This window comes from Capra hircus, chromosome 28 (assembly GCF_001704415.2).
Source record: "Capra hircus breed San Clemente chromosome 28, ASM170441v1, whole genome shotgun sequence".
Taxonomy (NCBI): Eukaryota; Metazoa; Chordata; class Mammalia; order Artiodactyla; family Bovidae; genus Capra; species Capra hircus.
In genome coordinates this window covers 25988305-26012604 of record NC_030835.1, presented here as the reverse complement: position 1 = coordinate 26012604, position 24300 = coordinate 25988305, and the positions used below count along the sequence as shown (strand labels likewise).

The window sequence follows — 24300 nt, the reverse complement described above, 5'->3', positions numbered from 1 at the left end:
GAAAATGTTACCGGAACACTAACAGCGTATCCCCTCTCAGAATCTTGCACATTTCTACACGACTGAAAGAAACTATTGGCAGTGTCACATGTAAGGAAAAGCAAGCAAAAAAAAAAGCCACTTTAAGGTTTCGCGGGGTATTAAACGTTTTAATTGACAATATCTCGTTTCACTTAAAGTCATATAAAACCCAGGAACGGATGACTTCAAAGAACTATTCCCTTCTAACAACAACAACAAAAACTATGGAAAAACAACAATCCCAAGGAAAGAAGGGCGGGAGGGAGGGAGATACTCATTTCCACGACCCTCCAAACCGAAATTTTCCACTTTCTTCGTTTCCGGTTAGAAAACCAAGCATCTACTGTATAAATAAGGTTTAATCAGGACACCTGCCACTGCCAAGGCCTTTGCCTCGAAAATACGTATGAATCTCAAGACAGGCTGGAAAACCAAAGACCTTTTTTCTTTCCTCCCTCCCCTTCAGCGACCTTAAGGGTAAGTTTTAAATCTCCAAACCCTTTGCACTATTAAGAGTTTTGCAAACAGACGCTGGTGAAGCTGGCCCCTCACCGCCACGAGCGGCCCGCCCCCACCCCCACCTGCACGCGCGGCGCCGGGCTCGCAGCCCCGCCTTTCCGTAAGGTCTCCGCGGCCGCCCGGGCACCGCAGGGGAAGCCGCGGCCGGACCCCACCCGGACAGCGGCCGCCGGATCACCGCCTCCACAGAAGCTACTCGTGAGGAGGTGGCGACCCCGGCAGGGTATGTGGGCAAACCCGCCCAAGAGCGCAGGAGAGGGGCGTGACCGCCAGTTGGCCCGCTGAACCAGGTGCCAGAAGTAACCCCACACAGTGCGGCGGCGGGCTGGAGACTGAGGGGTGGTCGCGCTCTTACCGCCAGGTCGGGATTGCGGCTGTCCCTGTGTGACACCGCTCGGATAACCCCCGCTCGCCAGCCCCGCCAGCAGCGTCCGCTCTCCCCGCGCTCCAGCCGCGCCTCTTCGCCGAGCGCCAGGCACAGGAACCGCTTCCCCACCAGCTCCGGCCGCGTCTCCACCGCCATAGCCGTCACTGCCAAAGCAGCCGCCGCCTCCTCGGCTGCCAAGGAATCAACGAAACCCCGCTCCTACCGGCTGTCCATGCTGAAGACAGCGGACCCGGGAAAGGCGGCGGCCCCGCGAGCGAGCGCAGACTCGGGGGCGCACCGGACTCTCTGCCCAGAAGGGCACAGCGACCTCAGTCACTCAGTCCTCAACACTGTCCTGGACTCTCCGACCTGCAGCCTCTAGCTACAGTTCCACAAATGAAAGAAAGAAATTTACAAATTTCCACACGCCGTCTGAGACCCCGATGCAGCTCCGGCCGCTGCCGCCACCGCGCCGCGCCCAGTACTACTCCGCCTCCCCATCCACGGTTGCGAGCGCGCCGCGCGTCTCCTTCCGCCGGCGCGGGCTGGGGGAGGGAGCCGCGGGAGAGGGTCGGAGGAACCACCGCAGACGGAAAGTAGTGCCCGACGCGGCGGCTGCGGGACCAGACTGGATTTAGAAAAAAAAAGTAGGGGCGGGAGAAGGGAATGTAGTCCTTCAGAAACGTAGTGTTTGGGGTCCACCTCTCTACTCGTCGCTCCCTGAGAAGTGGGAGGTTGGGGTGGGGGGTTGAGTGAGGTGAAAGTGAAGTGTGCTGGTTCCACTCTGGGTCGCAAAACAAACTCCAGATTAACAGCCGCATCTCCAGAGTGATATTTTTTCCCCGCCGAACAAATGGCGCCCTGCAGTCTGAGTTAGCCCGAATTCTGCCTGAATTAGCAGTCCCGCAGTCCCAGCAGCAACGCAGAGCAACACTTTCAACTGAAAACTAAGCCCACAGAACTCAGTCCGTGCAGAAACACAGTACACGTCTTTAAATTAAAACGAAGGAAACACTGTCATCCTTTCGTATTTCCTGTCTGGGGCGACACTCACTACACGCTCCATGGTGTCCGACTCTTTGCGACCCTATGGGCTATACAATGGAATTCTCCAGGCCAGAATCCTGGAGTGGGTAGCCTTTCCCTTCTCCAAGGGATCTTCCCAACCCAAGGATCGAACCCAGGTTTCCCACATTGCAGGCGGATTCTTTACCAGCTGAGCCACAAGGGAAGCCCTAACACTCAATTCGGGTTTGAGCTATGCAGAGATTTGCAGCTCGCTACTGCTTTGTTTTAAGAAAGCCAGACACACGGTTGAGGGCTTTTGTCACCATTCTTAAAATTCAAGAACAGTTTCTCCATGCATTTGAGTACTTTTAATACTAGTACATACCCCAAACTCGTTGGTCTGACAATAAAAACCGTTTGGAAAGGCTCCGAATTCAGTTGTTAGAAAAATAACGTGGAAAGAAAAGGGTTTTAGCCAATCATAGTTCAGGAAAATAAATTATGTTTACTTCCCGTCCAATCACAACAGGACGTTGTAATCCATCCCAGCACACATCTCCAACTTGGAATAATTACTCCTTTGATCTCACCGTTGAATTCTAAAGCAAGCATCCATACTGATGTCACTGAGAAATCTTCTGACATAGTTTTATTAAAGATAATTTTTAAAATCCCAGTTGTGGGTTTTATTTCCAGGGCCACTAATGATTACATCAGCTCCCCAAATTCTTCTAGCACAATAGAAATCTATTCTAAATTTCATTTTCTTAAAGATTTTTTCTAAACCTCCACGAAAAGTTACCTTTTTAAAGGAATTTAGAAATCTGAATATTTTAAATAGACATAAGGCTTTTATCCACTTTCTTACAAAATCTAAGCTGTTTTTGAAATGGAAAATACATGGCCACTGCTAATAGGTTAAAAACCTAAATTACAAGAAAGAGTTCTTTCCAGATTTTAATCATCATGGTCTAATTCTGCTAATCTAAAGGCCAAATGTAGAACTGTAATAAATAAACAAAGGAAAACCATGTCTAGAAATGCATACTGGCAAGTTGAGAGAATAATTTTATTGTGCAATCTTTAACTTCCAAGTCCACTCTTTCAGTATGTACTGTATAATACTTAGCAAATCACCTTACAAGCTAAGATTTCTAAAATCTCAAATGGATTAAGGAACCAATAAAATAACCTGGTGAAAATAATCTAACATGTGGAAAGAGGGGAAAAAATAAGAAGATTGATATTCAGATACCAAATTATCAATGACTTGCTTTGTAATCTTTGGCATGACACAGATGCTTAACTGAAACTGCCTGCTTCTTAATCTCAGTGATATTCTAGGAGCAAGTGAGAAAATATAAATAAGGTCGTTTGAGAAAAGCTGCAAATAACACTATTATCACAAATATCACTCACTTTTAGAAAGAGAGATTGTCAGGTTACCTTACATAAAGGTGCCAGCTGGCTTTAATTTTGTAGGTAAACTCCTATAAATGGACCCCTAGGAAACCCCTGCTGCTGCTGCTGCTAAGTCGCCTCAGTCGTGTCCGACTCTGTGCAACCCCATAGACGGCAGCCTACCAGGCTCCCCCGTCCCTGGGATTCTCCAGGCAAGAACACTGGAGTGGGTTGCCATTTGCTTCTCTAATGCGTGAAAGTGAAGTCGCTCAGTTGTGTGTCAGACTCTTAGCGACCCCATGGACCACAGCCTACCAGGCTCCTCCCTCCATGGGATTTTTGAGGCAAGAGTATTGGAGTGGGGTGCCATTGCCTTCTCCGAAGAACCCCCTAGACATGTAGAATGCTGTCCTTTTAAGTGTTCTGAAAAGCATGCAAATCAAAGTCAAAATGTTCCAAATGCAGAAACAAAGTTTTTCAGACGGTCATATATCTTCATTAACATTTTCAATCCAAACATCTTACGTACTATATTCCATATACTAGTCTATGAATCGTTTGACTACAATTAGTACCTAGGGTTTAACAACAACAAAAACAATAAACCACTAATTTGTGTATATTTTTGCTTATGGAAAAACTTGAAATTCATTTTTTTAATGTAAAATTAAAAGGCCTTAATATATCTTTTGCTTTGTTTCAGGCAGTACAGCTGACCCTGAACTGAACTGTGGAGTCACTTACACACAGGTTTTTTCAATAAGTATGTCCATTTGAATCCACAAATGCAGAACCTCTGACACCAAGGGCCAAATGCAAAGTACTCCGGATCTTCTACTGTACTGAGGGTCGGCATCCCTAACCCCCAAGTTGTTAAAAAAAATTCAACTGCATTTATTTTTGCCAGCAAATCATAAGTGTAAACATAATCAAATCAAATCAAAAGTGTAAAGTGTAACACTGAATAAAAATAAATGTAAAGCCAAATCTGAAATTAAATTCCCTTACATCCTTTACTTTCATAAAGATAAGTCAGAAAATGTCAATATTGGTAAATGTAAAGAGTTATATTAATAGTGCTAAAATTATAAGTTATAGTACTTCATTCAGAGAAGGCAATGGCACCCCACTCCAGTACTCTTGCCTGGAAAACCTCATGGATGGAGGAGCCTGGAAGGCTGCAGTCCATGGGGTCGCTGAGGGTTGGGCACGACTGAGTGACTTCACTTTCACTTTTATGCACTGGAGAAGGAAATGGTAACCTACTCCAGTGTTCCTGCCTGGAGAATCCCCGGGACAGGGGAGCCTGGTAGGCTGCCGTCTATGGGGTCGCACAGAGTCAGACACGACTGAAGTGACTTAGCAGCAGCAGCAGCAGCAGTACTTCATTATATCAGTCCTAGGTGTTCATCAGAAGGACTGATGTTGAAGCTAAAACTCCAATACTTTGGCCACCTGATAGGAGCTGACTCATTTGAAAAGACCCTGATGCTGGGAAAGATTGAGGGTAGGAGAAGGGGACGACAGAGGATGAGATGACTGGATGGCATCACCAACTCAATGGACATGGATTTGGGTGGACTCTGGGAGTTGGTGATGGACAGGGAGGCCTGGCATGCTGCAGTTCATGGGGTCGCAAAGAGTCGGACATGACTGACTGACTGAACAGAACTGAACTTCATTATATAGGCAAAGACAGTAACAGAGAAGTATTTAAAATAAGTTTACAGAAGCTGAAAATTTATAGACTACAGCTTCTACTCTTTCCATTCCCCAATCCAAATATGTTTATAAATATATCCATACACACATATATATCAATTCAGGCAAATTTCCTACATCCAAGTGCACTGTAGGATTATCTGGTGTTTTAAAAAGCCACAAAAATTTACTGGTTTATTATTTTTTTAAAACTGACTTATAAAGGAAGATAATGGCTTCATTACAGTATGGGCCACAGTTATCCACTTATCAATAAAAGTTCATCAAGTTTCATTTCAAAACAGCCAACTAGTTATTAACTTCTTACTTTTTGCCTCAGTTTAATTATAGAAAGGGCCAATTAGCTGCTCTAACATATACCAGTATCCTGGGTCACTACATGTGTCTGTTTTAAACATGATAGATAAAACAGATAAAAAAGTTCAGTGCATACACAGATGGTCCCCAACTCAAGAATGGTTCAACCTAAGATGTTCTGACTTTAGGACAGTGTGAAAACAATATGTATTCAGTAGAAACCTTATTTTGAATTCTGAATTTTAGTATTTTCCCAGGCTAAGAGCAGTACAATACTCCCTCCTGATACTGGGCCTTGGCAGGAAGCTGCCCAAGCCAGGCAACAAACACCAACGTTAACAGGTGATGTACACTTAAAACCTTTCTATACTCATACAACCATTCTGCTTTCCACTTTCAGTACAGGATTCAATAAATTACATGAGATATGCAACATCTTATTATAAAATATGCTATGTTTTAGATGACTTTGCCCAGGCTTATGAAAGTATTCTAAGCATACTGAATGTGGGTAAACTTAAGCTAGGATATTCAGTAGATCAGGTGTTTTAAACGCATCTTCAACTTAGGATATTTTCAACTTCTGATGGGTTCATCTAGAAGTTACCCCATTGTAAGAGGAAGATCTGTATCTTGTAATAATATTAGCCACCATTTTTGGAACAGTTATGATATGTTAGACACTGTGCTAAGCACTTTATACAAGCAATTTCATTTTATTTTATTCAGCTCATTTTTTTTTTAGCCTCGCCTCAAGGCATATAGGATATTAGTTCCCCAGCCACCAGCAGTGAAAGTGCAGAATCTTAACCACTGGACCACTAGGGAAGTCCCATGATTTTAAGATGAAGAAGATGTGGTTTACAGAAGTTTATTTGCCTAAGATTACACATTAAGGAACCGGTATTCAAAACCAGACTTTGTTAAGTCCAAGCCCCTGTATTACGCTAAAAAGTTAAAAGAAACAGGAAAGTCAGCTACCAAACTGTTTCATCCTTATTTAACCCAGATTATCCATAATAGATTTGCTTATTTTACACTTATTATGTGTCTCACATCCTGCAAGGTTCTGGAGATAGGGCCTCTATCCTGTAAGAAGTTCAGTCTAAGAAAGATGTACAATAGAAATGCCTTGGTTGGTTTAATTAAGGAAGTATTACTGGAATGGCATACAAGGTAAGTTTAGTGCGTTTTAACAAAAAATTTCAAATCCATTATAACTTGGAAGTTTTTATTTATTGTCAAATGTAAAGACTGGAGTGGGTTATGAAGTCTTAGACTCATACAAGTACATCCAAGAACTGTGGAAGCCAATGAAGAAAGTCAACAATTTCAAGTGAATTCTGCAAATGGTATACCAAGACCAGAATAGAACATAAATTTATGTAAAAAAAAAAAATGACTTTACCATGTTTATTATTAAATCTTAATTTTTTTTTGTTTTTTTTTTTTTGGCCACATCATGCAACATGCTAGAGCTTAGTTCCCTGACCAAGGATGGAAACCCGTGCCTTCTGCACTGGAAGCAGAGTCTTAACTACTGAACCACCAAAAATGCCCCAAAGCCCTTATTTCAGTATTTCCTTAAGCACTTATTTAAACTTGAATTCTTCAATCACATTACAATAATAATAAAGTAACTCAAATGTCACTTCCTCAAGGAAGCCATCTAATCCCAAGATTATCAAACCACCAAATATGGATTTTCAAAACTTTTCCCATTTGTCTTAGCACTCATCACAACTGTATATATAACATTTATTGTGTAAATGGTTGTTTTATGTTTGTCTCCCCTGGCAAACCGTAAGTTCCATAAAAGCAAGGACCGTTTATCTTGTTCATAACAATACTCCCAGCATCCAAGACTTGTGCATATTAAATACTCAGTATATGTTACTGAATTAATGAATAGCAATATATATATATACTATATACCTTTTTCTATTAAATCCAACCCATCTAAGAGAACTTACAATCTCTAAATTGAGAGCCATATTCATAAATAAGAGTTCATGTTCTTTCTATAGGGTTATTCATCACCTTTATAACAATGTCTTACATATATTATCTTATTTCATCATGGAGGTACAATGCAAAGCCTTCCTAAAACTTGAGCTTCACCAGAAAAGCAAGGTGGTTCCTGGGGATAATTTCTAAGGAGACACAGAGAAAGTTACAATCCACCAGAAGAGCTTACATTGTTACTAAAGTACCAATTTAATGCAAATCCCCAAATGATCCTATAAGCAATATATATGCAAAACACCAGCCTATTCTTAGTATTCCAAAGAGAACAGTCTTTGACAGAGCCAACATATTGATATAACTTTGTCCTCCTGATGCTAAGTACATACCAATATAACTTGTCTTCTTGATGCTATGTGGAAGGAGCAAGAGGGAGAAAGAAGAAATGAAGGTAAGAAGATAGGAAAGAAGGAGAAAACAAGAAATCTCTACTGGGCCTCCACATTTGTTACCTAGTTTCTAATTTATATTCTGGATGCACAGGACCTACCACTTCTTTTCAATATTTTTCTATTAAAAATAAGACTAAATCTGATTTTTAATGATAATTTTTTTTAATTTAGAAAGAATGAACATAATAGCACTGAAAATATCCTAATCTGCTGAATGAGGAACTATAAGAAAAAAAATAAATGAAAAGCTGCCACTGAGCATATAGCAAGTCTTCCCAGGGTACCCCACAGCACTTTTGTGTGTTCATCACCCGTCTCATAAACGCGTCCACTATTAACTACCATTAAAATATGCTAGGCGGCAGTTTGTACTCTGAGTCTTCAACTTGACACTAGCTTCTTAACAGGTTACATTCCTAAAGGGTTATACATCTGTCCTCACAAGCCTTCACTATGCCACAAGTAAGCAGTAGCAAAACTGAAAGTCCCAAAGAATGGCTGTTTACATCCATGAAACTTGGTTAAGTAAAACAGTATCTACACTTGTATCTGAAGCTATAAATGAGAAAAACTCAAAGTAAAACCTAAAGCTAAAAAGTAATAATGACTCAAAATCTCAGCATGCTAACTATATTCCACTGATGTTCCTTTCCAGATGAAAGTTTATGATCAAGAACACACAGTTTTGAGGCATATTTCTTAAATTAATGGCACTTGGCTTCAAAGAAACAAAACCAAAACAAACAAGGCCTAGCAGTGAAATATGGGAAATTTGTAGTCATTTTTTTCTTTGGCATATTCTAGAAAAAGCCACTTGATTACATATAATGGGATTTACATGTAATGCTACATAACATAAACATGCAATAAAAATAAATTACTCCGTATAAAGGAAAGCATTGTCTTCTCCCTCCATGTGTGCTTCACTATTACAGATTATTTACTTGCTCAATTAAAGAGTGTATAAAATAGTGCTCCAATTCTAAGGCTCAGGATTTGGGGGCCCCTAGATCATTTTCTCTATAAATCACAATTGACACACATAAAAAGGAGACCGCAAAGAAACTTTTAACTACAGACTTAAAATTCAAATCAACATCCCCAAAACATTCTGCTACTCCACGGCATTTTGATATTACCTACGATTAATGGCCTAAAGAAATATTCAGAAAGCTAACCAACTTCTCTTTTCACAAAGTATGCAAACACTAAGGTTAAAACTGGTCAATCCCCATGCCACAGAGCCATTTACAAACGGATATTCTGTACATCAAATGTACAAATACAAAATTAGTAGTCACACACGTGTGTGTGCTCAGTTGTGTCAGACTCTTTGTGACACCATGGACTGTAATCCCTCCGTCCATGGGATTTTCCAGGCAAGAATACTGGAGTGGGCTGCCATTTCCTATTCCAGGGGATTTTCTCGAGCCAGGGATTGAACCCATGTCTCCTGTATCTCCTGCACTAGCAGGTGGATTCGTTGCCACTGAGCCACCAGGGAAGCGGTCACATATGTAGTGTAATGAAAGCGCAAATGCCCAGGAAGTCTGTGTTACTACTATTGCTAACGACTGTACACTTTGGGCAAACCCCTCTGCTTTTCTAGGAACTGTACAGAAAAAGTAGAGGCTAACATCATTAACTAAGTTTCTAAGAATTTGCTTCTAAGGCTTCTGAATAATCCAGCAAGCAGTGGAGTACACTCTCCTCATACATGGTAGCTTCAAACCTGAAAAAATATTAAAGGACCAATGTGCTAAGTTGCTTCAGTCACGTCTGACTCTCTCCAACCCTATGGACTGTAGCCTGCCAGGCCCCTCTGTCCATGTGATTCTCTAGGCAAGAATACTGGAGTGGGTTGCCATTTTCTTCTCCAAGAGATCTTCCCAACCCAGGGATTGAACCTGCGTCTCTTTTGTTTTCTGCTTTGGCAGATGGGTTCTCTACCACTAGTGCAATCTGGGAAGCCCTTAAAGGATTGATAGAATGTAATAGTCTTGCTTAGGAAAAGGAATGTTTTTAGCCTGAAAGTTTCTCTCTCAAAAGATCTCACAGAAGACACACATATTAATCATGAATACATGCAAAGTAATAATACAGACCAAAGAATTTCCCAATGAAAGTTTTAAAGCCTTGTAGAAATGCTTCCTTCCTCTCCTCTCCAAATTTGCCCTTAAAACTATCATGTTAAAATAATCTAGCAGAACTAACTTCAAATGGAGAAATTTTTAAGAGACACTCTGCACTACAAATAACCTTTATATTAGAAACCTTTACTTTGCATGCTTTTATATTCTTCTTTGTTCATAATAGCTAAAAATCCATTTTTCAATTATTCTAATTAAAAAAATTATCTGAAAATCATTTACTTTTACAGATGTAGAAGTTTCATTTACTTTTACAGCTAAATGTGCATGGATCTTTCTTTCCCCACTTGCACTTTTTGATATTCACTAGTTTAAAATTTTTATACAAATAAGCCAAAATCTTTGTTTCAACCTTAAGCCATCCTTAGAAAATACGTTAAGTATTCTTCCATACTTTTCTTCTGGTGTTTTTATGATTCAAATTTTTATAATTCCCTCAAATTAGAAGGTCGTATCTACCCCTGAGGGAAGGAAAGGAAATCATCCTGGCCCCAAACAACTCAGGGGAAAAGCAGGATTACTTAGAAGAGAAAAACACAGAGCCTGTCTAAAACTAACATTGGTCTAGGATGAAAAATAAGGTCTGTTACCCACCACCACAAGGCTAAATAGTTCCCAGGGCCTTGAGCCTACCACAAGGCAAACAAGCTCCCAGAAACACGGAACACCACTCTACTAAAAGAGGAACAAAAGAGGACAGAGAGAACCTCTCTGACTCTCATAAGTACAAGTAAGGCTTAAGGATAAAGGTGGAGTAAAAACATTGAGTTAAACTTTTCAGCAAATCAACTCTCACCTTAAGGATGAAGTGATGACAGAAGTATTTACAGTTGACAATACACTGAGGGTAACCAAAGCAACAACAACAAAAAAAACCCCATAAATCATCAACTTCAGACAAGACTGATTCAACTCCCCACACTAACAATTTAACAGAACAAGAGTCATGCCTACTTCTTGGCATAAATACTATATACTTCAGTCTTTATCATCATGCAAATGATAGCTGGAATTTGTTCAAAAAGTGTAGGCCTAGCCATGGGGGTAATGCATGCATGCTGGGTTATCATTACCTTTTTTATAATTTATACAAATACATCCATCCAAGTTCTTTCATTTGTACTATTCCTTCAAATAAAGTAATTTCCTACTCTCCTTCGAAAAAAATTCTACATTACACAAAATCTGAAGAGCAAGCAAATCACGTAACTCATATGTTGGAACTATCAGCCAAGGAATTAAAAATAATTATCAATAATGACAAAGGCTCAAATGGAGCAGAAAAACAATATGCATAATAGATGGCAAGTCCAAGACAGAAAGTACAAGAGTTGAACAGAAATGCTAAAAGAGTCAACCTGAAATGGTCAAAACAAGAACTGCACTAAAAATAATTTTAAAGTCTTTGGTAGGTTCAGACTTAACAGAGCTGAGAAAAGAATCAATAACCTTGAAGATAGGTCACAAGAAATTACCAGTGGTAAAACTAACCAGGAATTTTAAAAAAAAACAGTGGGGGTAAAAAAAATCTACACCAGTAGGTGGGAAAGTTTCAAATTCATTTTATGAACATGAGGTTCTACAAACCAAAATCTGACAAGTTACAAGAAAAGAAAACTCATTATCCCTCATATATGCAAAAATCCTCAACAAAATATTAGCTAATCAAATTCAGTAACTAACAAAAAGGATAACACACCACAACCAGAGACAAATACAGATTTATCCCAAGAATGCAACTTGACTCAGCATTAGATCAATCAGCATAATTCACCAGTCAACAGACTAAAGAAAAAAATATGATAGCATCAACAAATGCAAAACATATGCATTTGAGAAAACCCAACTCTCATTCCTGAAAAACTTCTCAGCCAATCAGGGGTAGAAGGGTACTTACACAACCTGATAAAATGCATCTACTATAAAATTATTCCTAACATCCTATTTAAGAGTAAAAGACTACCTGGTTTCTTCCAAAGAGTCAGAAAAAGGAAAGAAAATCTGCTGTCACCACTCCTATTCAACATAACACACTTAAAGACCTAGAAAGTACAATAAAATAAGAAGAAAGAAATAAAAGGCATACAGATTGAAAGGGAAGAAATAAGCCTGCCTCTGTTTGCAAATGGCATGACTGTCTACCAGTACTATTTAGAATAACACCTAAAAAGATTATAACACATATAAATGTAATAAAATAGGTACAACCTCTTCATGCTGAAAGTATTGATGAATGGAAGAAGAACTCAATAAGTGAAATGATACACCATGCACATTTATTAGAAGACTCAATTCTCCCCAAGTTGACCCATAAATTCAAAGTAATCACAATGATAATATCAGCAAGTATTTTGATTTTGAGAATCAATGAGTTGATACTAAAATCAATAAGGTAAAGGAACTAGAACAGCCAAAGCAATTTTTTTTCAAACAGTTTTGAAAGGAGAAAATAAGATTCATAGTATCTTACCTCAGGAGTATGCTATAAAACTCCATTAATAAACTCAGCATGACATGAGCAAAAGAGTAAACAAATGAACTGAACAAAATGGAGAGTCCAAAAACAGACTCATACGTACATAGTTAATCGGTTGTCAAAGGTAAAAAAGTAGTTCAATGGAGAAGGGACAATCCCTTTAACAAACAGGGTTAGAACAATTAGACGTTCATACATTAAAAAAAAAAAACCCTTCATCTATCACACCATATATTAAAATTAATAAAATTAATTCAAAATGAACTATAAACCTAAAATATCTGAAAAGCTAAAAATCTTTAAGAATAAAACAGACAATTTTCACACTGATTTAGCCGAAGATTTCTTAAAATCCATAAGATTCAAAATTAAACACTAGTGCAATTAAAAATTCCTAAGGTCACAGACTAGTAGAAATTACCTACAAGCCACACATATGATAAATGATTGGTATCCATAAAATTTAGAGAACTCTCAAAATTTAATTAAAAAACAAAACTTACTGAGCAAAAAATCTGAAGAGATACTTTATCAAGTAAGATATACAAATAATAATAATACAAATGGCAAATAAGTACGTGAAGACACCCAATATCATTAGTTATTAGGGAAATGTAAAGAAAAACTATAATGACATACTATTACACATCTATTAAGATGGTTAAAATTAAAAGAAAATGAAAACTGACAATACCAAACATTGAGGAAGGAAGATGAGGAGCAATTAGAACTTTCATCTAATAGTAGCTGGGAGGAATAATACAAAACGGTACAACCACTTTCCAAATTTGTTTGGTAGTTTCTTATAAAGTTAAACTTTTCATATAATTCAACTATCACTTGGATATTTGTGAAATAAAAATCTATGTTCACATAAAAATCTGTTCTCAGATGTTTATAGCAGTTTTATTTGTAATTGCCAAAAGCTAGAAACTACCAGCTCAGCTAGAGAATGAAGAAACTCCGCAAAGACACTCAGCAGTATATATGAGATGATATGAACCAATCTCTGCAGTTCAGGGTCCCCAAGGCATCTACAGGTTCAATGATTCACGAGACCTATGGGAACCTGGAATGTTAGGTCCATGAATCAAGGCAAATTGGAAGTGGTCAAACAGGAAATGGCAAGAGTGAATGTTGACATCAGCGAACTAAAATGGACTGGAATGGGTGAATTTAACTCAGATAACCATTATATCTACTACTGTGGGCAGGAATCCCTTATAAGAAAAGGAGCAGCCATCATAGTCAACAAGAGTCCAAAACGCAGCTGTTGGATGCGATCTTAAAAACAACAGAATGATCTCTGTTTGTTTCCAAGGCAAACCATTCAATATCACAGTAATACAAGTCTATGCCCCAACCAGTAACGCTGAAAAAGCTGAAGTTGAACGGTTCAATGAAGACCTACAAGACTTTCAGAACTAACACCCAAAAAGATGTTCTTTTCATTCCAGGGGGCTGGAATACAAAAGTAGGAAGTCAAGAAATACCTGGAGTAACATGAAACTCTGGCCTTGGAGTACAGAATGAAGCACAGCAAAGGTTAACAGAGTTTTGCCAAGATAATAAAGATTTCCTCGGTGATCAGTGCAAAGAAACAGAGGAAAACAATAGAATGGTCTTGCAAACACCCTCTTCCAACAACACAAGAGAAGACTCTGCTTTTGGCTCGGAGGAGGTCAAGGTGCATCTTTCTTCAGTTGTCCCAAATCCGACACCAGCCGCCTCCACCATGCCGCCTAAGTTCAACCCCAACGAGATCAAAGTCGTGTACCTGAGGTGCACCGGTGGGGAACTCAGTGCCACGTCTGCCCTGGCCCCCAAGATGGGCCCCCTGGGTCTGTCTCTAAAAAAGGTTGGTGATGACATCACCAAGGCAACTGGTGATTGGAAGGGTCTGAGGATTACAGTGAAACTGACGGTTCAGAACAGACAGGCCCAGACTGAGGTGGTACCTTCTGCCTCTGCCCTGATCATCAAAGCCCTCAAGGAACCACTAAGAGACAGAAAGAAGCAGAAAAACATTAAGCACAGTGGAAACATCACTTTTGATGAGATTGTCAACACTGCCTGGCAGATGCGGCATCGGTCTCTAGCTAGAGAACTTTCTGGAACCATTAAAGAGATCCTGGGGACCTCCCAGTCTGTAGGCTGCAATGCTGATGGCCGCCACCCTCATTACATCATAGACGACATCAACAGTGGTGCAGTGGAGTGCCTAGTTAGGTAAGAATGGCAAAGGAAAAAGAAAAATAAAGGATTATTTGATACCCAAAAGAATAAACAAAGAAGACTGCACATGGACATCACCAGATGGTCAATACTGAAATCAGACTGATTATATTCTTTGCAGCCAAAGATGGAGAAGCTCTATGCAGTCAGCAAAAACAAGACCAGGAGCTGACTGTGGCTCAGATCATGAACTCCTTCTGCCAAATTCAGACTTAAATTGAAGAAAGTAGGGAAAACTGCTAGACCATTCAGGTATGACCTAAGTCAAATCCCTTACAACTATACACTGGAAGTGACGAAGAGATTCAAGGCATTAGATCTGATAGAGTGCCTGAAAAACTATGGACAGAGGTTCGTGACACTGTACAAGAGGCAGTGATCAAGAAAAAGAAACGCAAAAAAGCAAAACAGTTTTCTGAGAAGGCCTTACAAACAGCTATGAAAAGAAGAGAGTAAGTGAAGTGAAAGTCACTCAGTCATGTCTGACTCTTTGCAACCCTGTAGACTATACAGTCCACGGAATTCTCCAGGCCAGAATACTGGAGTGGGTAGCCTTTCCCTTCTCCAGGGGGATTTTCCCAACCCAGGTCTCCTACATTGCAGGTGGATTTTGCAAGGAGATCCAACCAGTCCATTCTGAAGGAGATCAGCCCTGGGGTTTCTTTGGAGGGAATGATGCTGAAGCTGAAACTCCAGTACTTTGGCCACCTCATGCGAAGAGTTGACTCATTGGAAAAGACTATGATGCCGGGAGGGATTGGGGGCAGGAGGAGAAGGGGACGACAGAGGATGAGATGGCTGGATGGCATCACGGACTCGATGGACATGAGTCTGAGTGAACTCCGGGAGATGGTGATGGACAGGGAAGCCTGGCGTGCTGCGATTCATGGGGTCGCAAAGAGTCGGACACGACTGAGCGACTGAACTGAACTGAGCTATCAGGGAAGCAGGGAAAGGTAAAGGAGAAAAGGAAAGATACACCCATTTGAATGCAGAGTTCCCAAGAATAGCAAAGAGAGATAAAAAAGCTTTCCTCAGTGATTGGTGCAAAGATAGAGGAAAACAATAGAATGGGAAAGACTAGAGATCTCTTCAAGAAAAATACATACCAAGGGAACTTTCCATGCAAAGCTGGGCACAATAAAGAACAGAAATGGTATGGATCTAACAGAAGCAGAAAATATTAAGAAGAGGTGGCAAGAATACACAGAAGAACTATATAAAAAAGATCTTCATGACTCAGATAATGATGGTGTGACCACTCATGTAGAGCCAGACATCCTGGAATGTGAAGTCAAGTGGGCCTTAGGAAGTATCACTATGAACAAAGCTAGTGGAGGTGATGAAATTCCAGCTGAGCCACTTCAAATCCTAAAAGATGATGCTGTAAAAGTGCACACTCAATATGCCAGTAAATTTGGAAAACTCAGCAGTGACCACAGAATTGGAAAAGGCCAGTTTTCATTCCAATCCCAAAGAAAGGCAATGCCAAAGAATGCTCAAACGACGGCACAGTTTCACTCATCTCACATTCTAGGAAAGCAATGCTCAAATTCTCTAAGCCAGGCTTCAACAGTACATGAACTGTGAACTTCCAGATGTTCATGCTGGATTTAGAAAGGGCCGAAGAACCAAAGATCAAACTGCCAACATCCTTTGGATCATCGAAAAAGTAAGAGAGTTCCAGAAAAACATCTGCTTCTGCTTTATTGACTACACCAAAACCTTTGACTCTGTGGATCACAACAAACCATGGAAAATTCTTCACGAGATGGGAATACCAGACCACCTGACCTGCCTCCTGAGAAATCTGTACGCAGGTCAAGAAACAACAGTTAGGACTAGACATGGAACAGACTGGTTCTAAATCAGGAAAGGAGTACATCAAGGCTGTATATTGTCACCCTGCTTATTTAACTTATATGCAGAGTACATCATGAGAAATAGCAGACTGGATGAAGCACAAGCTGGAATCAAGATTGCTGGGAGAGATATGAATAATCTCAGATACGCAGATGACACCACCCTTATGGCAGAAAGCAAAGAAGAACTAAGAAGCCTCTTGATGAAAGTGAAAAAGGAGAGTGAATAAGTTGGCTTCAACTCAACATTCAGAAAACTAAGATCATGGCATCTGGTCCCATCACTTCGTGGCAAATAGATGGAGAAACAGTGGAAATAGTGACAGACTTTATTTGGGGGGGCTCCAAAATCACTGCAGATGGTGACTGCAGCCATGAAATTAAAAGAGGCTTGCTCCTTGGAAGAAAAGTTATGACCAACCTACCTAGACAGAATATTAAAAAGCAGAGACATTACTTTGCCTACAAAGGTCCGTCTGGTGAAAGCTATGGTTTTTCCAGTAGTCATGTATGAATATGAGAGTTGGAATATAAAGAAAGCTGAGTGCTGAAGAATTGATGCTTTTGAACTGTGGTGTTGGAAAAGACTCTTGAGAGTCCCTTGGACTGCAAGGAGATCCAACCAGTCCATCCTAAAGGAAATCAGTCCTGAATATTCATTGGAAGGACTGATGCTAAAGCTGAAATGCCAATAGTTTGGTCACCTGATACAAAGAACTGACTCACTGGAAAAGACCCTGATGCTGGGCAAGATTGAAGCGGGAAGAGAAGGGAACAACAGAGGATGAGATGGTTGGATGGCATCACTGACTCAATGGAGATGAGTCTGAGTAAGCTCTGGGAGTTGGTGATGGACATGGAGGCCTGGCGTGCTGTAGTTCATGGGATCTCAAAGAGTTGGATGTGACCGAGCTACTGATCTGAACTGAACTGAGAGTTATAAAACTCAAACAAGACATTTTACTCAGGGTCATAGTTTAATACAACAAACGGATACAAATTAAAATCATTAAAGCGAAGAGGGGCATAAGGCAGAGTCCAGAAGACACCAAGCTTTCAGCTGTCCCCACCGGTGGAGTTGGGTTCGGCACTTATTTCTCCCAAGAGCTTATGATAATATGTATGAATACGAGCAACCAGGTAAGTTCACCTGAGGTTCAATGTCTAGCATTTTTATCTGAGGTCTGACACATGGGTAGGGCTAACTATCTGCATGGCTAACTTTAGTCTCCAGCTCCTCTGCAGGTCAAGCTGATACCACACACAGCCACACTGTCAGGATAAGCAACCTACGGTGGTCAAAGGCCCCCAGGTAAACAAAGACACCCTTATTAAGCAGGACATTCCAGGGCTTAAAGGTTACCTCCCAGGAGCTGAACAAGGTCAACCCCTAGGCAGCTTTGGGTACAAGTGAGCTATTTTTAGTCAAAATCCTTCTGACATCAAATCTGTAAGTTTTTTTCCTCACACCAACTAATTCTCCAACTCTCCAGACACCAATTAGGTGTCCTAGAATTCATTTCAATTCTGACATTAACTACTCAAGTCAGCATTAGACCCCCCCCAGGCTAGACAGCCCTCACTTCCAATGCCAGTTCCAAGTATTGGGTCCCCAGGTTACCCATATTTCTGTTCAGCTTGGCCACAAGGTCAAAGGGGCTCCCATAAACTCCACCCCCATTCAGGTGCATTAAACTGTTAGAATGGGTCACAAAATTGCAGAGAAAACAATATTTATTTACCAGTTTGTTGTAAAGGATACAAGCGATTAATCAGATAAAAAGGCACAGAGGGCAAGGTCCAGTGGGTCCTGAGCATAGGAGCTTCTGTCTCCACAGAGTCTGAGTGTGCCACCTTAGTAGCAAATGAACATGTTTCTCAAATCTGACACCCTCTGAGCCCCACAGTTTAAAGGTCTTTATGTAGGCTCTACTATTAATTAGTAGAAGTGATTCATGAAATCATGGGCCACTGATAACTGAACTCAATCTCCAAACCCTCTCCCTCCTTGGAGGTCCAGGGATGGAAGCAAAAGTTCTAACCTCTAATCACATTGTTGGTTCCTCTGACAACCAGCCCCCAACCTGAAGCTATCAAGAGGCCCAAGAGTGCATAAAGTCAGGCATGGTTTAAAAAAGCTTATGAGTATGTTCCTTTCAAGAGTTTTTAGGAATTCCAGACCAGGAACCAGGGACAAAGATAAAACATGTATGTTTATGTTGCCTCAGGAATGTTGTTCCCTTACTATACAACCTCAGATGCCTTATACTAACGGAAACAAACCAAACCCAAAAGACTCTGAAGTGTAGGAGCCCGTTTATTCAACATTCTTGAAACTGCAAAACTACAGGGGCAGGAAACAGACCAGTAATTGTCAAGGTCTAGGACGTGGGGGGAAGGCTGGTCTTATCAATGGCACAAGATAATATTTTACATCTTTATTGTGATGGTGGTTACACATATACATGTGCTTACCAGAATTCTTAGAACTATACACAGAGAACAATGATTTTTTACTGTTTGTGAATTGTACCTTGATTAACCTGAGACAATCAGTACTACAGTCACCTAAGACAATTCCATTCTTTAAAAGTGGCAGATAATAAATATTATGTAAATAATAAATGTTTTTACTAAATGGAAAGCAATAGAAAATTATTTCTCTGCTCTATAAGTTCCTTATAAAATTAATGTCTGCACACAGCCAAAGGGAAACATTTTGATTCATCGGCTGGCAGGATTATGGGTGACTATACTGTTGTGCTTCAAGCTCCATTAATATTGTCTGCGTAATAGTAAGTAAGCTTTTTAAATTTTTTATAGTGGGTGACAGTGTAATACTGGTAGGCAAAATTCTACTATGACCCTCAATGACTCACGTTCTTGTACAATCATCTCTCCCCTGAGTGTGGGTAGGACTCGCAACTTATTTTTAACCAATGAAATATAGCAAAGGTGATGGAATATCACTGCCACAATCATGTTGTTGTAAATGGCAAAGGTGAAAATACTTTGTGGATGTAATTAAGGTCCCTAATAGTGGCTTTAATCAGAAGGAAGATTCTTCCCAGGTTGGCCTGAAAAGGTAAGCCCTTTAAAAGAAGGCCCAGACATCAAAGACTTTCTCGCCAGCTATGAAAATGCGAGTTGGCCTGTGTTCTACAGGTGGAAGGAAATGAATTCGGCCAAGGAACTCATGGACTTGGAACTTGGAAGAACATCCAGAGCCTCAGTGATATCTCAGCCCTAGTCAACCCTTCTGATTTCCAGCCTCCTCAGTCCCTGAGCAGGGGACTCGGCTTAAACTTTACCCAGACTCCTGGTCATGGAAACTGGTGATAATGCATCTGTTATTTTAAGCTGCTGCGGCAATTTATTATACAGCAATAGAAAAGTGGGCTTCTCTGGAGACCCAGGTTCAATCCCTGGGGTCTGGAAGATCCCCTGGAGAAGGGAATAGCTACCCACTCCAGTATTCTTGCCTGGAGAATTCCATGGACAGAGTCCAAAAGGCTACAGTCCATGGAGTTAAGACAGTTAGACACGACTGAGCAAGCAACGCATGCTAACAAAAAAGCAATGCAGTAATTAAAATTCTTTTCTGAAGAATCTTGGCTTTAACCATGGCTCATCTTGAATTGCAGGAAATGTCCTATTCTTGTTAAGCATCAATTTTCACCAAAGAATGTGAACCTTAGCACAAGCTTCACTGAACAACGGTTCAGATTTAATCCATAACACACTGCTACTGCTAAGTCACTTCAGTCGTGTCCAACTCTGTGCGACCCCATAGACGGCAGCCCACCAGGCTCCCCCGTCCCTGGGATTCTGCAAGCAAGAACACTAGAGTGGGCTGCCATTTCCTTCTCCAATGTATGAAAGTGAAAAGTGAAAGTGAAGTCGCTCAGTCGTGTCCGACTCTTGGCGACCCCATGGACTGCAGCCTACCAGGCTCCTCTGTCCATGGGATTTTCCAGGCAAGAGTACTGGAGTGGGGTGCCACTGCCTTCTCCATCCATAACACAGAGGATCTGTATTTCAGTGAGCTGCCAGCAAATAGAATCTCAATTCACTGCTGCTCAATACTCAGGGAAAGCTTCACACAAAACAGTGTTTTTATGGAGAACTACCTGCAGATGCTTCATATAATGCATTAGCTACTCGAAAACTTGGGAGACAGGGGTTATCACCAAAATCTCTAAGGAAATAGATGACTCTGGTATTTTAAACATTTAAGACATTTGACATTTTAAGAAATACTTATTTTGGAAACAAACCATAGAAAACAGAATTCAGTCAAATTCTTTTGGCCAACAGTTCCAGCTATAACGAAATTTCTCTTTTATCTGTTATACTAACTAATCTGCAACAGAGGGTTAGAGGAAGAAGTCATTATAGAAATGGAGGGGAGGAAGGATCAAGATGGGACCATCTCTTAATGAATTCTACCAGGGAGTGAGGCTCTTAGAATTTATCATATTGGCTCCCCACAAAGCTGATTTCACTGGAATTAATCATGGATGGGATTCCACTGGCCATTTAGCGGAATGCTATAAAAAACTGATTTCATTTCCTGAAGCGATGGGGTTTAAAATGCTTTTCACACTACATTACATAGTGTCCTCAAGAACACTGTCAAGGAAAACTTTGTGTTCTTAATAAATATTAGGAAGAGTTGTGCTTCTTCCCAGCAGTTGCTTTGTTTTTACTGTATGGTGGCGGTGGTTTGGTCAATAAGTCGTGTCTGACTCTACGACCTCATGGACAGTAGCCTCCCAGGCTCCCTTGTCCATAGGATTTCCCAGGCAAGAATACCGGAGTGGGCTGCCATTTCCTTTTCCAGGAGAGCTTCCTGACTGAGGGATTGAACCTGAATCTCCTACACTGCAGGCAGATTCTTTACCAACTGAGCCCCCAGGGAAGCCCATTTCACTGTATGGTGGTGGTGGTTTAGCTGCTAAGTCGTGTCAGACCCTTGCGACCCCATGGACTGTAGCCTGCCAGGCTCCTCTGTCCGTGGGATTCTCCAGGCAAGAATACTGGAGCGGGTTGCAATTTCCTTCTCTAACAGGTGCTATTAATTATGTTACTGACCTAGTTTTTGTTGGCTGCTAGAAATCGTTATGCCACACAAATTTTAGGTTAATTCTTTTCAACCTTTGGTTCTGAAAATTTCCAAACATGTATGTAAGTAAGGAGATAACTGTAGAATGAATGGTCATGCAAGTTAACAATATTGCGTATCTCTTTCCTTTCATTTCTTTTTCTTTGGGGGTGGAGGGGCTTGGAGTACTTTAGAGCAAATCACAGATACCATATCTTTTCCCCTATACATAGTAAAGAATATACCACCATCAGTTAAAGACTTTTCTTTAAAGTCTGACACTATAATTCCATTAACTCATCTGACAAAATTAGCAATAATTTCTCAGTATTATCTAATACATAGTTCAGGTTCAAATTTCAATCCTCTTTCAAGTGGAACTTTTACTACTTGTTTGTCTAAACCAGGAAAGAAACAAGAACCACACACTGTATCTGACTGATACATCTCTTCAAATCTCATTTAATCTGTTACAAGTCATTTGTCTTGTAGAATTTCTCATATTCTAAATTTAGGTGACTATTTCCTTATGGCATTAAAGTATTCCTCCATTTCCCCATGGACCAGGAAATGGCACCCCACTCCAATACTCTTGCCTGGAAAATCCCATGGATGAAGGAGCCTGGAAGGCTGCAGTCCATGGGGTCGCTACAAGTTGGACACGACTGAGCGACTTCACTTTCACTTTTCACTTTCATGCATTGGAGAAGGAAATGGCAACCCACTCCAGTGTTCTTGCCAGGAGAATCCCAGGGACGGGGGAGCCTGGTGGGCTGCCGTCTATGGGGTTGCACAGAGTCGGACACGACTGCCGTGACTTAGCAGCAGCAGCAGCAGCCAGTTCCCCATATTTCCTGTGAACTGGTGAGATCTAGAGACATGATTCATTTTCAAATATTTGGCAAGAACACCATAGGTGATACACGCACTTGCCTAATATATCACATTAGAACACACATAAAATCTGGTTGTCCCACCTATAAAGTGATGTTCAAATTGATTATTACATTCAAGTGTTGCCAGCCTGATTTACCCAGTGACCATTCTCCATTATTTATTTAGGGGTTGCCTAAAGGTGATACGCTAATACTATCATTTTATTCCATCTGCATCTATTATCTGGAATTCTTCTAATAAGGAGTTTCCTTAAATAACTATGTAGTTACCATGAAACTCAGTTTACACAGGAAAAACAATATAAATTCTTGATTCTTTCCATTAACAATTTCTCAGAAAATGAACTGGTGATCTAGCACCTTCCAAAGCTATGATATCTATTTTTAATATCAATTTCCTTTTGTCTTTCTCACTAACTTCTAAGTTGTGTTATCTCGCTCAATTCTATAGAAATAAACATAGTGCTAATACATTCAGAATTCTTCGGACCCACCCCTAAATGCTAACAGTTTCCTGAAGTACTGTGAACTATTAACGCTGAAAACATGTACGGAGTAATTTTAACAAAAACGAGGCCACTTTCACAAACTGACGATTTGAACAATGACAGCAATGCAGGGAGCAACAAGAAAACCGAAGTAAAACTTTGCAGGAAAGGTGCCTTAGACTTTTTCAAAATTCAGAACAACATTCCTCCTCACTCCCCTAAAGACTTCTTCAGAACCTTCTGCGTATCTTTGGTATAGAGCATGGGTATACAGCCACCCCTTTTTCCATAGAGGGCTGATTCCAGAACCCCACATATACCAAACTCCAAAAATACTCGTCAAATCCCTCATAGAAAGTGTCATCATATTTGAATATAACCTATATGCATCCTCTCATATACTTTAAGTCATGTCTAGATTACTTATAATGCCTAATACAAAGCAAATGCTATAAAAATAGTTGCCACTGCAGCATATTCAAATTTTGCATTGGGGAACTTTCTGCAATTTTTTTTTCCTGAGTATTTTTGATCCTAGGTTGGTTGAATCCATGGATGCAGAACCTGTGGCTACAAAAGGCAGACAGTACATACAGAATCCACATGAATACTCTAGGTATACTGTAGATTGAAAAATTATAAAGGCAACATAATAAAAAAATTCAGTTCAGTCGCTCAGTCACATCCCACTCTTTGCAACCCCATGGACTGCAGCAAGCCAGGCTTCCCTATCCATCACAATCTCCCAGAGCTTGCTCAGACTCATATCTATCAAGTCAGCGATGCCATCCAACCATCTCATCCTCTGTCATCCCCTTCTCCTCCTGCCCTCACACCTTTCCCAGCATCAGGGTCTTTCTAATCAGTCAGTCTTCGCATCAGGTGGCCAAAGTATTGGAGCTTCAGCTTCAGCACCAGTCCTACCAATCAATGAATATTTTGGACTGATGTCCTTTAGGATTGACAGGTTTGATCTCCTTGCAATCCAAGGGACTGTCAAGAGTTTTCTCCAACATCACAGTTCAAATGCATCAATTCTTCGGTGCTCGGCTTTCTTTACAGTCCAACTTTCACATCCATACATGACAACTGGAAAAACCATAGCTTTGACTATACAGACCTTTGTCAGCAAAGAAATGTCTCTGCTTTTTAAAAAGCACTCAAGCAATAGAGAAAGTCATAGGTGAGAAAAGCTGCTAAGCTGCTTCCCTACAATTACCTTCTGACAGTTAAAAATCATCCTGTGATTCCAAATCACAGGGTATCTACACCTCATGTAACTAAAAAGAAAAGCAGAAATGTACATGATATATGTAACTAAGCATAACACAGCAAGT

At 40.5% G+C, this 24300-nt stretch overlaps 1 protein-coding gene and 1 pseudogene across 2 annotated transcripts in view; one reads left to right on the top strand and one right to left on the bottom strand.

The window, feature by feature from the left end:
• JMJD1C (jumonji domain containing 1C) overlaps nucleotides 1-24300 on the bottom strand; it is a 320800-nt gene that overhangs the window by 273655 nt on the left and 22845 nt on the right. The window contains exon 1 of one of the 2 annotated variants that reach the window (XM_018042211.1): nucleotides 896-1241. The exons of the other annotated variant lie outside the window; for it this stretch is intronic. Coding sequence (XP_017897700.1) covers nucleotides 896-1063 — 168 coding nt within the window. The 5' untranslated portion in view covers nucleotides 1064-1241. Of the gene's footprint in view, nucleotides 1-895; nucleotides 1242-24300 lie in introns of those variants that run through there. 2 annotated transcript variants of the gene reach the window in all.
• LOC102178143 lies at nucleotides 14008-14709 on the top strand (annotated as a pseudogene).